Genomic DNA, 14,070 nt, shown 5'->3' on the forward strand with positions numbered 1-14,070 from the left:
AACTCCAGTAAAAACAAATCTGATTCTGAATGTTTACCAGCACCTCCCTCTCCATTGACAGAAGGAGCTGTAACCCAGCCTGCTGCCCCTGCTTCAACAGTCACGCAGCGACGGACTACAGACATTTCAGAAAATAAATCAGAGGTGTAGGTTTTATATTGCTGTTTTACTATCTTTGGACCATTTATTTTTATAGTACAGTTGAATTCCTCTCCAGTGCACAGCCAAGAACTGTTCCATACTGGCTAATATTCAGGCAGCACGACAGAGTAGCAGTCAGTTTTGGTGTGACTACGCATCAGGAGTCTAAAGTGCGTGGAGCCCACTGGGTTAGTCTGCACACTACACTGTTTTTCCTTGTGGTGATGAGCACCAGCAGTCATGACACACAGACCCCCCACTCCCACAGAGGCAAGAAGATGTGAATCAGATTACGGTTTAGGCAGCTTCACCCACTACTCCTCGCACTATCTCAAAACCAGTTTGCACTCAGAGCACCCAGACCACAGTCAGCCATCCCCACCACAGACACAGCTACCCAAAAGAACATGAAAATTGTATTTTTGGACTCCAAAGAATGAACCTGCATTATATAACACAAACACAACAGACACACCATCACTGAGTGCTCTTCCATGTGATTTCCAGTAGAACACATATTTTACCCTAAGCAAAGTGTTTTATTTCCTCAAATTAACAGAAAACAGTGAAGCCTCCATTGAAGATGAGCTTCCAACTGAACTGAAATCCACACACCAACTTCCTAAAGAAGACAAACTCGCTGAAAAACAGAAAGTGAGGCCGTAGCGATCAACATCACAGCTGATACAACTGCAACGTTACTGCAGAAGAATTTAAAATCACATCCCAAGTGCAGATCTGAACCTTAAAGTGCTGGGTTTCTAGGCCAGCATGGGCGTTCACAGTGTAGTCGTTACCTAGAAGTCGTGCACAAAGCCTAAGAAGTTAAACGTTTGAATTGCCAGAGAAAACGTGGATCTGGAGGGGAAAAGGCCCTCGCAATCAGACAAGTGTAACTCACTGAATACGCTCAATCACTAAAACAACGAAACAACGAAACAACAAAAAACAGGATCTAACTCTCAATGTGTTGGGAAAGCTGTCCAACAACATGCTACAAACCATATGAGCTACATAAGGGCTCACACGTGTGCACAACACATGACACGGTGTTCCCTGTGCCACCCTTGGAGTGGAAATCCAGCGGAAACGCTCTCGGGAACCGGCTGCCCGTCTCCAGAAGCACGGATGTGCACTGGCTCCCCGCCGTGGGCGCCCCGCTGGGGTCTGCCTGACGACTAGAGGTGCGCCCCCGGCGTGGGGGGGGGGCGCAGGCCTTCGTCTCGGGGGGAGGAGGTCCTGTAACAACCCGTGGCGGAGAGCAGGGCGTCTTGATGTGGTTAAAACAGCAGCAGTCACTCTGGGCGAGTCCAGACATCAGCCCAAGAGGCAGTTTCCTCGCGCTGCTACCCAGAAGTGCTTCCATTTACAATGTGAGCCTCGGCCCGGTGTGCTACACCCTGCCACCTCTCCTTCACTCCTGCCCCATGGAACAACGCCAGGCTCATGACCAGCACAGTTAAAAGTTACAAGTCTTCTCTGGCCTGAGCAGAAGTTCACCTTTTCCCACCCCCTGCTGCTGTCTACTGACGCAGTCATGAGCTTTTCCAGCATTGTGGCCATTTTTCCACAGATAAGCTGGAAGCATCTGAAGCTTTTGAGAAGTGTAGCTGGAGGCACAATTATTCAAACGCTCAGTATATCAAGGCTTCTGATGTAAGCAGATGCGTAACTCAGAACTGACCACGGAAAACGCCAAGAATCATAAACAGCGCCTAGAGAGAACACACAGGCATATATACAGGTGTGTCGACAGCCTTTACAGCTTCCTCTGAGTTTTCTAACAAAAAACACGTTGGATGTTATTGCACTGTTGCACATAGTAGAGCTGATATTACTAAGGCCTCCGACTCTAAATAACAGCAATTGTTACATGTATTTTCTCCCTTGTGTTTATACAGCAGTATAGCTTGAAACCGATACAGTATGTCTTAACCTTTTAACTGCCAGTTAAACAGCACTCTACTGCCCCCTGCTTTGCCATCACAGTATGACTGTACTCTAGAAGACCAAACAGCACTATGGGTTCAACACTGGAAAGGGCATTTGAATAACTGGGCTGCTCAATACATCTACACCAACCTAGATTAAAAGGTTTAAAGCAAATGGTCCTTGTTTTCAGTTCCAGTCTATAACCCTTACACCCAGCCTGGGCTGAGCTTCCAATAAAAAAAAGAAAAATCTTTCTATCTTTCTATATGCTCTCTGCACACTGTGATCAGATTACGAATGAGAAAGCTTTCCGATTACAGATCAATACGTTAGAACAGTAACAGTAGTTCTCACAGCGATAAAAGAAAGATTTTCCGCATTCAGATTCAGTTCTGCATTCAAGCATATCATTATACTCTTCATAACAAAATCAGCCTGTTTCACTTCAAACGGGATTGAAAGGGATTTCTAAATAATATCATTAAGAATTTATTCTGTATGCACAGCCCAACACACAAACACATACAAGCATGAGGAGCTGCAAAAAAACCTTTCCGTTCTGTCCGTCCTCTGGATAAAAAAGGCAGAATTCCTACTATGTCTCATGGACAGAGGAAAGTAAGAGAAAGCACATGAACATGCGAATCAGGAGCCAATTTTAAATGGAACAAAGGGATACAATCAATCATTTTGGGGGAAAAAACACGTGGACATTTTTCAAATTAGATCAAAGTATTCATGGGGAAGTATGAATTAAGTTCCAAAAAAAGGTTAGAGAAAAAAAATGAAGATACATACTTGTCCAAAAAGATGCTTAAATTGTAATCTGGAGATGATCTGGATGCCAAACAGGGGAAAAACAGTAGAAATAAGAGTTCACTGAAGTCATTTACATTGTATCATTGATCTACAAGGTAGAAATCTGCTTATCATTTTGACCATTGCTTTTACCAAGAACAAGAACAAAAGTTCCACATCAAAAAAAGGGGTACCATCTCACACAGGACATCCCAGGGGAAGATGCTGCTCCGAAGTCGGGAGTTTATACTTCTGAGTGTGCTCAGGGTGAACTGTGCAACAGAAGAACTAAAATACCAAAAGAAGCAAAAAACACAAACAGTCGCTTTACTGCACACAAACACACAACAGAGCTCTGTTCTCCGTTGGGCTGCTTGTCTGGGAGAATCCTGAAAGGGGCAGCCGACCCACACTGCTCTTTCCAGCTCGTAAGTCACTGGCAGTGAGGCGGCGTTCCTGCGTCCACAAAGCGGGCTTTTCTTTTGAGATTCAAGACGTTGACCCCGTGAAAAGGGAGCTTCGGTGACCTCTTCCTGCACCCTGAGAATCACCTCTGCAGGGCGAACATCCGCAGACACTGACTGGAGCAGCAGTAGGCGACAAAGCTCACCGTCGTCCTGCAACAAGGGAAAAAAAAAAACCCCATCACAAACGGCAAAACAAAAACACAGGAAGCAGAAAGGTGTGAAGCCGTGGCGCAATTCGGAAGAAGGATGCAGACCCCGAGCACTGGAAGGCGTCCAGAATCTAGCAGCAGCTGAAACTCCAGCTTTATATCTTAAGGTGCCGTGTAATGATCTCGGCACTTTATCTCCATCTCTCATTTTTTTCAATTAGATAAGACCGTAAATTGCTGTCGGCTGTAATCACCCGCTGTCTGCTGTTGGCACCGCTCAGGGCCGCTCGGTGTCCATGTGCATTGATTGTACACTGCTGATTCAAACGTCCCTGGCTTGGACGTGCACAGACTGAGGGCTCGGGCTGGCAGACACACGCACAGCCCTCTTCAAACTCCTGCAGTATCTCAGGGGGTTCTCTGCTAATGAAAAGATTAGCCTATCTGCACGGCCTGAAATGGCAAAACGGGGGGACCTACTACATCGGCTCTGGGAATGATCCAAAACCAGGGACGTTTTGGAATTCAGGCCGTGATGGGGTTGCGGCATCACTGCCAGGGCTCCGACCTGTTTGGCCACACAGGCCGGAGCGGCCGGGCCGCGACAGGGCGAGGCACGCTGTTAATCACTGAGGTCAGCGGGGATGACCTTCGCCCACACAACAACATAAGCAAGAGATTCTATTAACACCATGGACCTCTACAACAACGCTGCAAACAGCCCGCAGTGGCCCCTGGGTCATGAAAAGTTGTTGGATTTCTCCCTTTCCCCCTCTTTTCTATTAAGTTCATCTGCTGCCGTTGGCTGGCTGCCCAGGTAATCGTGGCTGGGCTGTTATTTCACAAAACGGTGTTTCATGCAGACACAGCGAGGCACTGTGCAAACTCACAGCGTGAGGCGGCACACCCTACCCCTGGCAAAAGTAGTGCTGTCAAAGGAAATCAACTGCTTTCCCTTTCGGTTAACTTTCCTCTGCTCAACAGAAGCTGAAAGGGAGTGCACATCACAGGGACAACCACTCAGGATCTCTGTGATGACTGACCTACCATGACTAAGGTGTAATTCTGGGGGGGGGGGTTATTTTTTCCATGCGCACTGAAATAATAAACAAAGGAAACAATGAATACCTTTCCTGATCTCCGGCCTGCGAAAGAAAGGAAATGCAAAAAGAGAAAGGTAGCACTGGAGAGCAGAAGTCCTAACTTCAGAGACCAATGACTTCCTGTGAACGAGTTCCTAAATAAAAATCCCATGCGCGCTCACGCACACTTCTGCATAAACAAAGTGTGAAATCAGATCTAGTGGTGAGCCTGCTCCGCTGGCTGATCAGCTCTCCAGGTGTCTGCCGAGCAGCGCCCTGCTCCCAAGAGAGCCCCCGGTGATTACCTGCGGTGCACGCCGGCCAGGGCCGTCTCCCTCAGGGGGAAGAGCTTGGGGTAGACGATGGTAAACATGGGCTGGCTGCAGCGATGGCAGTGCCCCAGCGGACACTGCAGGAGCTCGAACAGGCTCTTGGGCAGCGAGATCGGGGGCAAGGCGTTCAGGGCTGCAGGGGGAGGAGAAAAGAAACAGACAACAACAACAGATGCGGTCATCAGCAGGCAGGGACACACAGCGCAAGAGACAGAACATGCAGAGTGTTTTTTGTACAGGCTAAGCAACTGCAACTATACGTGGGTATTTCAGGTACAGCCAGTGCTGATCTCACAGTACTATCACAGATGCCTTTCTGCACGGCACTTCATCCCAGCTGTTGCACCTGAGACTGGTGCAGACTAGGCTCCTAGGAGTCATTTTCGTCTTTGCTGGGAGTCAACAGAGAGTTCCTGGATTTCGGGGCCAATTTTTAAGGAAGGCAGGCAACACCTTCATCATCTCAAAAATCTTCACAGCGTACACAGAGCAATAAACCTTGCATAATGTGCGCACACAATTTAATGGAGGGATAACACCTAGAGAGTCAACACCGGCTCAGTACCACTCCAAAATATTCCAGACGCAGTATTCCACTGCTCACTGCATTTTGGGTTTGACTAACCAGACAGTACAATCAGAAGGATGCCAGCTGTGCTTCCTTCAATGCTTTCAATGTGCAGTGCCAATTAGTACCAAGCCTACATCTCTACCAACGCCAACAGGAGTTCTCTTTTAACAGGTTCCACCTGGCTCCCTACGTTACAGAGGTCCTTTATGCCACCTTAAAGGCTACAAGGTTAAATGGTGTCCTTTATAAATGCCAAACGAATGCTTTACTCCATGCAAGACCTGATTTCTGGCATTTCTTAAATACAAACGATAAAAACCAGATAAAGGGTACACTTGTACAAAATAAAAATCCTGGCTGTTACAGGGTAAAGAACAATCCACAAACGCAAACTTCCGACTATTTGGCACAAGGTCTGTATCAAGCCAAGTTAAAGTTAAAATGCACTCAACAATAAATACCTGAACGCCCCTTGCACTTCTCAACAAGTAGCTTCCATTTACTGAAAAACTGAAATGAACTTTAGCTAAATGAAGGTAAGCCTGTGAAGAACTGTGTGCAATTTCAAATTTGACACAGCTAAGCCATATTCACTACAATATATCTGCCAGCGTTTCTCCTCAATTCAGATCAACAATTTCATTGTTGTGGTCGGACAGACATTTTTATACCTTTGCTTATGAAAAATGCTCTCCTCTGCCACAGTGATGTGCTTCCCCATCAGGGCCACATGCAACAGACAGTGATATATGCAACACGAAATGGCAAACCCTTGTGTGATTAAAAAAATAAATCTTTTCTCTGCAAATTTGTTTGACCACTCAGTAATGGTAATATAGTATTATTGCCTTAATCAAATTGCTCTCAGTAACTGTTTTGATTTCTCTTTTATATTGAAAAAGCAGGGACAAAAGTGGTAATATCTCTCTACAGTGCAGTGAAGCTAGAGACAAGAAGAATCTTTATTAAAGAAGACTTTATCCGTAACTTCATTCATGCAGAATGCACATTTACACACATAACTGTGCTTCCTGACTGCTTATCCTCTTTCAGCTAAGAGAAGTGAGGCATGCTGCACATCTGTTCAACAGAAGGGACTCTGATTTAAAGTCTTATTCAAGAAACATGGGACTCCCTGCTTTCTAGGTTGTACGTTTTTTTTGCATTCTTATATTTGCCAAATTTCTTAGCAGGTTACAAGGCTTGTAAACTCGACTCTGTAATGAGGAAACACGTTTCTTGCAAAAGGCTTGTGGCTTTGTGGTCTTTCTTCTTTAACTGAGATTTCCTTCCCAATGATTGGGTAAAGTGAAATGTTATACTGCTGCTATGGTCTAATAATTTAAATTATTAGAGGCAGATCCTGCTATTAGCATATAACACACAAAAGCACCACTATTAACTACAGGTGTTCAAGCCTGAAACTCCTCTCTCTGCACAGCAAATCATAGCAGCCAAAACGTGTGCAGAAGATACTATTTGGCCATTCAGTGCTCTGTATGAAGTCATCATGTAGGTACTGCCACTTGGGTCTTCTGGGATATCTTCAGTACCATGCCTTCTTTTCTTCCAGGACAGTTCACTTGCTGGTTTTATGGTTAAAGTTATAACAACAACCTGAAATATGGAATTACACAGCCATAATAAATCTTACAATAGTAAATCATGGTACTGCCAAAGTGTAGTGTAGGAAAACACAGTGAAAAGCACAACTGTGGGTCAGCTCAAGTGTAACAGTGTGCGAAGGAGGAAAAACCACAGTTATAGCACAGACTGACCATGGTCAGATTTCCTGAGGGACAGGGCAGGGGAGCGCAGTAGGAACCCAGAGGGGGAGCAGGATCAGGGAGTAGGGCCATGTTGCTCACCCTTGAGGAGGGGGCTGTACAAGGTGTGGAGAGCCCGCATGGTCAGTTCTTCGAGGGGCAGCACGTAGTCCCGCTCCGAGCCGACGGCCTTCACCTCCGCCGGCAGCGGGACGGTCAGCTCGCCCGTGTCAATGGCCAGCAGTCTCCCGTCGGGCACGTGCATGGCCAGGCCACACCTGCAGGCACGGCAGAGAGCTGCACTTCACTCAGACACAGGCTGGACCGCTGACCCGCCCAGACCCACCACCGGATTGCAAGCGCACTAGCGGCTCCGCAGACACTGAATGCTTGACTGCTAGCAAGGGGAAAGGCTGACCTTTCCTAAACACAGACAGAAATGAGTAAAACATTCACCTCTTGGCAAAATTGACTTGGATCTCAAAGTGACAAAGAGACGAAGACGGAGAGGCAGATGGAGGGTTGGATTCACCAAAAATGATGGACGGACAGGCCGGCCGAGACACACAGACAAGTGGATAAACAAATAAAAATGTGGAACACGAGTATGAAATGAGTAACATCTGCCACTGGGCCAGGATAACAAGAGTACAGAATCCATCTGCCTGGCGATTTGAACATGGTGCTGCTTGCGGTGAGGAACAGTCTGCTGAGCAGCGCAGTGGTTAGTACAAAGAGAGACAAGGCACAGGCAGGGGAGATGAAACTGTGCACTTACCCACTGCAGCCAATCACCTTGTTATACAGGTAGGATGGGAGGCCCTTCAGGTGAATGTTGTTGTCAACAAAGACAAACTGCAGCTCCCGAGACCGCCCTAGATCTGACAGAAACGGTCACATCATCAATCACTCGGGGCAGGCTGGCGCAGGATGCCCGCGTGCTGCTCTAGGGCACACCAAAACCGAGTCGCGGCTTGCCGCCCATTCCAATTTGAACGCACACATTTGTTTGTATTTGTTCCCATAATGACACCGCATGCAATGCATGTGATGGAGGGAACTAGAATTGAAAAAATTCACATTTATTCTAATTGGTATTCTAAATGACATTCATTTTGTAGCCCTGGGTAAAAATCGCCGAACCTGAAAAAGGTTGAAGTTGCATTTCTATCAACACTGAAACTTTGCTTGGGACTACACAAAATTTCCCAAATCAAACTTCCAAGGTTTTCCACACCTTAAAACATCCTGTACAGATTTCAATTTAAAGTGGTTTGGTCTTTGAACAAGGCTTAACCTACATTTACTAGCAAATTACAAAAGCAAATCACTTTTTGTTTACAAACGTTAATATACTTTTGTTTTCCTGACAAAAAAAACACACACACACTGAAGTTGTTAGGCTACAACAAACATCTCTGGCAGGTTTCTATTTAGGACAGGAAATTGCAAATGCGTGTTATGTAATTGCTTTGTGAATGAGTATTGTTTGTTTTCCGAGATGTATGTGTTCCAGCATGTTTCCACATTCAATGAGCAGAGATATTTGGCAATCAGACTCTCTCTGGTGACTGAAGTACAGAGTCAAGAGGTGGTGGTGGTGGTCATGGGCTGTTTAATTCCCTTGAAGTGCAGAACAGTCACTGTAATTTAAATGTCTGGACATTTTATGGGAGAGGGATGTGTTTGTCTAATACAGTCCTCACTTTCAGGGACTACTAATCTTTCTTTCTGGTTTTCCCTTCACATAACATATGCCATTACCTTTAGGACGACTAAAACAGACCTACAGCTCTAGGGCTCCTAAAGATAAAATGTGGTTTTAAAGTTGATTTCGCACTAAATGTCCACTCTGTAATAAAAGGAGTGTCACTGCTTCATTACTGAGTGCAGCAGGCAAGCCGCACTGACTGGGCACTCTCCACTCCTACCACAGATCAGGGCAGGGGAACAGGGTGCAGGGGACTAGTGTTGGCGAGCTGTCTGGACGAGTCACTGCACATTTCCTGCAATTCGTGCTCAAATAATAGAAGAAAAAGACAGATTTCAACAAATGCGTTCCCGTGAAAAAAACACCACTGAAACAAAACAAAAAGCCTAGTTGAAAATAAAACGCTTGAAAGGCGTTTCAGTCACCATCATCATTATTAGAAGATATTACTGTAACGTCACACTGCACGTGACAATTAAGCGTTTAAGGGGAACGTTAAACACCCACCCTGTCTCACGGTGCCCTGAGGATGATGATGACGACTCCGAGGTCTGAGTGGTAGAGCTCTATACTAACATTATGAAGATGTTGAGCTCAAACTGCCACCAGACTCAACTCCACCACCTCCTCGCCAGCCTGCAGCGACTCCCTCAATGCAGAGAGGACAGGGCGGACAGCAGACGGTCAACAACCTTCTATCTGCTGCTTCTCCTCCCCTCTAACTCAACAAACTCCCACTCCTCACTGGGACAGCATACACATCTCCCACTCCCACTGCCCACCGGGACAGCACACAAATCTCCCACTCCCACTGCCCACTGGGACAGCACACAAATCTCCCACTCCCACTGGGACAACATACACATCTCCCAGTCCCACTGCCCACTGGGACAGCATACACATCTCCCACTCCCACTGGGACAACATACACATCTCCCACTCCCACTGCCCACTGGGACAGCATACACATCTCCCACTCCCACTGGGACAGCACACACATCACCCACTCCCAATGCCCACTGGGACAGCACACACATCTCCCACTCCCACTGCCCACTGGGACAGCACACACATCTCCCACTCCCAATGCCCACTGGGACAGCATACAAATCTCCCACTCCCACTGCCCACTGGGACAGCACACACATCTCCCACTCCCACTGCCCACTGGGACAGCACACACATCTCCCACTCCCACTGCCCACTGGGACAGCACACACATCTCCCACTCCCACTGCCCACTGGGACAGCACACACATCACCCACTCCCACTGCCCACTGGGACAGCACACACATCTCCCACTCCCACTGCCCACTGGGACAGTACATCTCCCACTCCCATTGCCCACTGGGACAGCACACACATCACCCACTCCCACTGCCCACTGGGACAGCACACACATCTCCCACTCCCACTGCCCACTGGGACAGCACACACATCTCCCACTGCCCACTGGGACAGCACACACATCACCCACTCCCACTGCCCACCGGGACAGCACACACATCTCCAACTCCCACTGCCCACCGGGACAGCACACACATCTCCCACTCCCACTGCCCACTGGGACAGCACACACATCTCCCACTGCCCACTGGGACAGCACACACATCTCCCACTCCCACTGCCCACTGGGACAGCACACACATCTCCCACTCCCACTGCCCACTGGGACAGCACACACATCACCCACTCCCACTGCCCACTGGGACAGCAGACACATCACCCACTCCCACTGGGACAGCAGACACATCACCCACTCCCACTGCCCACCGGGACAGCACACACATCACCCACTCCCACTGCCCACTGGGACAGCACACACATCTCCCACTCCCACTGCCCACCGGGACAGCACACACATCACCCACTCCCACTGCCCACTGGGACAGCACACACATCTCCCACTCCCACTGCCCACTGGGACAGCACAAACATCACCCACTCCCACTGCCCACTGGGACAGCACACACATCTCCCACTCCCACTAGGACAGCACACACATCACCCACTCCCACTGCCCACTAGGACAGCACACACATCACCCACTCCCACTGCCCACTGGGACAGCACACACATCACCCACTCCCACTGCCCACCGGGACAGCACACACATCACCCACTCCCACTGCCCACTGGGACAGCACATCTCCCACTCCCACTGCCCACTGGGACAGCACACACATCACCCACTCCCACTGCCCACTGGGACAGCACACACATCTCCCACTCCCACTGGGACAGCACACACATCACCCACTCCCACTGCCCACTGGGACAGCACACACATCACCCACTCCCACTGCCCACTGGGACAGCACACACATCACCCACTCCCACTGCCCACCGGGACAGCACACACATCACCCACTCCCACTGCCCACCGGGACAGCACACACATCACCCACTCCCACTGCCCACTGGGACAGCACATCTCCCACTCCCACTGCCCACTGGGACAGCACACACATCACCCACTCCCACTGCCCACTGGGACAGCACATCACCCACTCCCACTGCCCACTGGGACAGCACACACATCACCCACTCCCACTGCCCACCGGGACAGCACACACATCACCCACTCCCACTGCCCACCGGGACAGCACACACATCACCCACTCCCACTGCCCACTGGGACAGCACACACATCTCCCACTGCCCACTGGGACAGCACACACATCACCCACTCCCACTGCCCACTGGGACAGCACACACATCACCCACTCCCACTGCCCACTGGGACAGCACACACATCACCCACTCCCACTGCCCACTGGGACAGCACACACATCACCCACTCCCACTGCCCACTGGGACAGCACACACATCACCCACTCCCACTGCCCACTGGGACAGCACACACATCTCCCACTCCCACTGCCCACTGGGACAGCACACACATCACCCACTCCCACTGCCCACCGGGACAGCACATCTCCCACTCCCACTGCCCACCGGGACAGCACACACATCTCTCACTCCCACTGCCCACTGGGACAGCACAAACATCACCCACTCCCACTGCCCACTGGGACAGCACACACATCTCCCACTCCCACTGGGACAGCACACACATCACCCACTCCCACTGCCCACTGGGACAGCACACACATCACCCACTCCCACTGCCCACTGGGACAGCACATCACCCACTCCCACTGCCCACTGGGACAGCACACACATCACCCACTCCCACTGCCCACTGGGACAGCACACACATCACCCACTCCCACTGCCCACTGGGACAGCACACACATCACCCACTCCCACTGCCCACCGGGACAGCACACACATCACCCACTCCCACTGCCCACCGGGACAGCACACACATCACCCACTCCCACTGCCCACTGGGACAGCACACCTCCCACTCCCACTGCCCACTGGGACAGCACACACATCACCCACTCCCACTGCCCACTGGGACAGCACACACATCACCCACTCCCACTGCCCACTGGGACAGCACACACATCACCCACTCCCACTGCCCACTGGGACAGCACACACATCTCCCACTCCCACTGCCCACTGGGACAGCACACACATCTCCCACTCCCACTGCCCACTGGGACAGCACACACATCTCCCACTGCCCACTGGGACAGCACACACATCACCCACTCCCACTGCCCACTGGGACAGCGCACACATCACCCAGTCCCACTGGGACAGCACACACATCACCCAATCCCACTGCCCACTGGGACAGCACACACATCTCCCACTCCCACTGCCCACTGGGACAGCACACACATCTCCCACTGCCCACTAGGACAGCACACACATCACCCACTCCCACTGCCCACTGGGACAGCACACACATCACCCACTCCCACTGCCCACTGGGACAGCACACACATCACCCACTCCCACTGCCCACTGGGACAGCACATCTCCCACTCCCACTGCCCACTGGGACAGCACACACATCACCCACTCCCACTGCCCACTGGGACAGCACACACATCTCCCACTCCCACTGGGACAGCACACACATCACCCACTCTCACTGGGACAGCACACACATCACCCACTCTCACTGGGACAGCACACACATCTCCCATTCCCACTTCCCACTGGGACAGCGCACACATCACCCACTCCCACTGCCCACTGGGACAGCACATCACCCACTCCCACTGCCCACCGGGACAGCACATCACCCACTCCCACTGCCCACTGGGACAGCACACACATCACCCACTCCCACTGCCCACTGGGACAGCACATCACCCACTTCCACTGCCCACCGGGACAGCACACACATCACCCACTCCCACTGCCTACTGGGATAGCACACACATCTCCCACTCCCACTCCCACTGGGACTGAGTATTTACAGTAAATTTCACCTTTATATCTCTTCTCTGACCTGTGTTACATCAATACTAACGTACTGTTATTCACCGACCTGTATCGTATTCCTGATGGATGCAAATTGCACTGCTGTATAAAAGCATTTCGTACACCAAATTGTTTCTCAAGCTACAGTATGTAATTTGCCCTGGATAAGGGCACCCGCTGAGGTAATGCATGGTGGCAGCAACAGTGGTGGACGTACTGTATGACCACTCTCGACAGGCTGCAGAGTGTGATGTGGTCAAAAACACGTTCAAAACCTGGTCACCGAGGGAGCACGGGAGACTGCGTGGAGGGTGGTGAAACAGCACCTTCTGAGATGCAGCAGAGTTGTGTGTGTTTGCATGCAGGCCTCATCAGGGCACTGGCTCTCAAGGACAGAGCTCTAACGAGAAGCAGCCGCCCTCCAGGCTGCGCCGCCCCTCTTCAAACAGCTCGCTGCGGGCGAGGAGACCCGCACCGGTACAACTGGAGGTGCACACCGCAGCTCTCACTGGTTTCCACTTGGGCGACGAGCTAAAGGTGTCCCTCCGATATCAAGCTGTTGCGTGATTCCAGTAAATTACCTAGCCCACCCACCTCCGATAAAAACAGGCACAGCCTCAGATTGGAGCTTGATTGCGATACGGTTTGCTGATCAGGGTTCAGGTAGAGCTCTGTGTTCAAGCCCGGCAGTCCGAGGAAAAGGTGAGGGAGCAATGAGCTGCTCCAGTGCCACTGGAAATGACCTGGGTTATTGCACTTCCTAAGAAAAA

At 50.4% G+C, this 14,070-nt stretch overlaps 1 protein-coding gene across 4 annotated transcripts in view; it reads right to left on the bottom strand.

Moving 5' to 3' along the window:
• Positions 1-2,546: 2,546 nt before the first annotated feature.
• lrrc28 (leucine rich repeat containing 28) overlaps positions 2,547-14,070 on the bottom strand; it is a 40,742-nt gene continuing 29,218 nt past the window's right edge. The window contains exons 8-12 of one of the 4 annotated variants that reach the window (XM_069190646.1): positions 8,017-8,119; positions 7,341-7,516; positions 4,875-5,034; positions 3,742-3,910; positions 2,547-3,488 (exon numbers count right to left, since the gene is read on the bottom strand). In XM_069190646.1, coding sequence (XP_069046747.1) covers positions 3,021-3,488; positions 3,742-3,910; positions 4,875-5,034; positions 7,341-7,516; positions 8,017-8,119 — 1,076 coding nt within the window. In that variant the 3' untranslated portion in view covers positions 2,547-3,020. Of the gene's footprint in view, positions 3,489-3,741; positions 3,911-3,939; positions 4,584-4,874; positions 5,035-7,340; positions 7,517-8,016; positions 8,120-14,070 lie in introns of those variants that run through there. The other 3 variants (XM_069190649.1, XM_069190648.1, XM_069190647.1) reach the window with 3 other exon arrangements.

Source organism: Lepisosteus oculatus, chromosome 5 (assembly GCF_040954835.1).
Source record: "Lepisosteus oculatus isolate fLepOcu1 chromosome 5, fLepOcu1.hap2, whole genome shotgun sequence".
Classification (NCBI taxonomy): domain Eukaryota; kingdom Metazoa; phylum Chordata; class Actinopteri; order Semionotiformes; family Lepisosteidae; genus Lepisosteus; species Lepisosteus oculatus.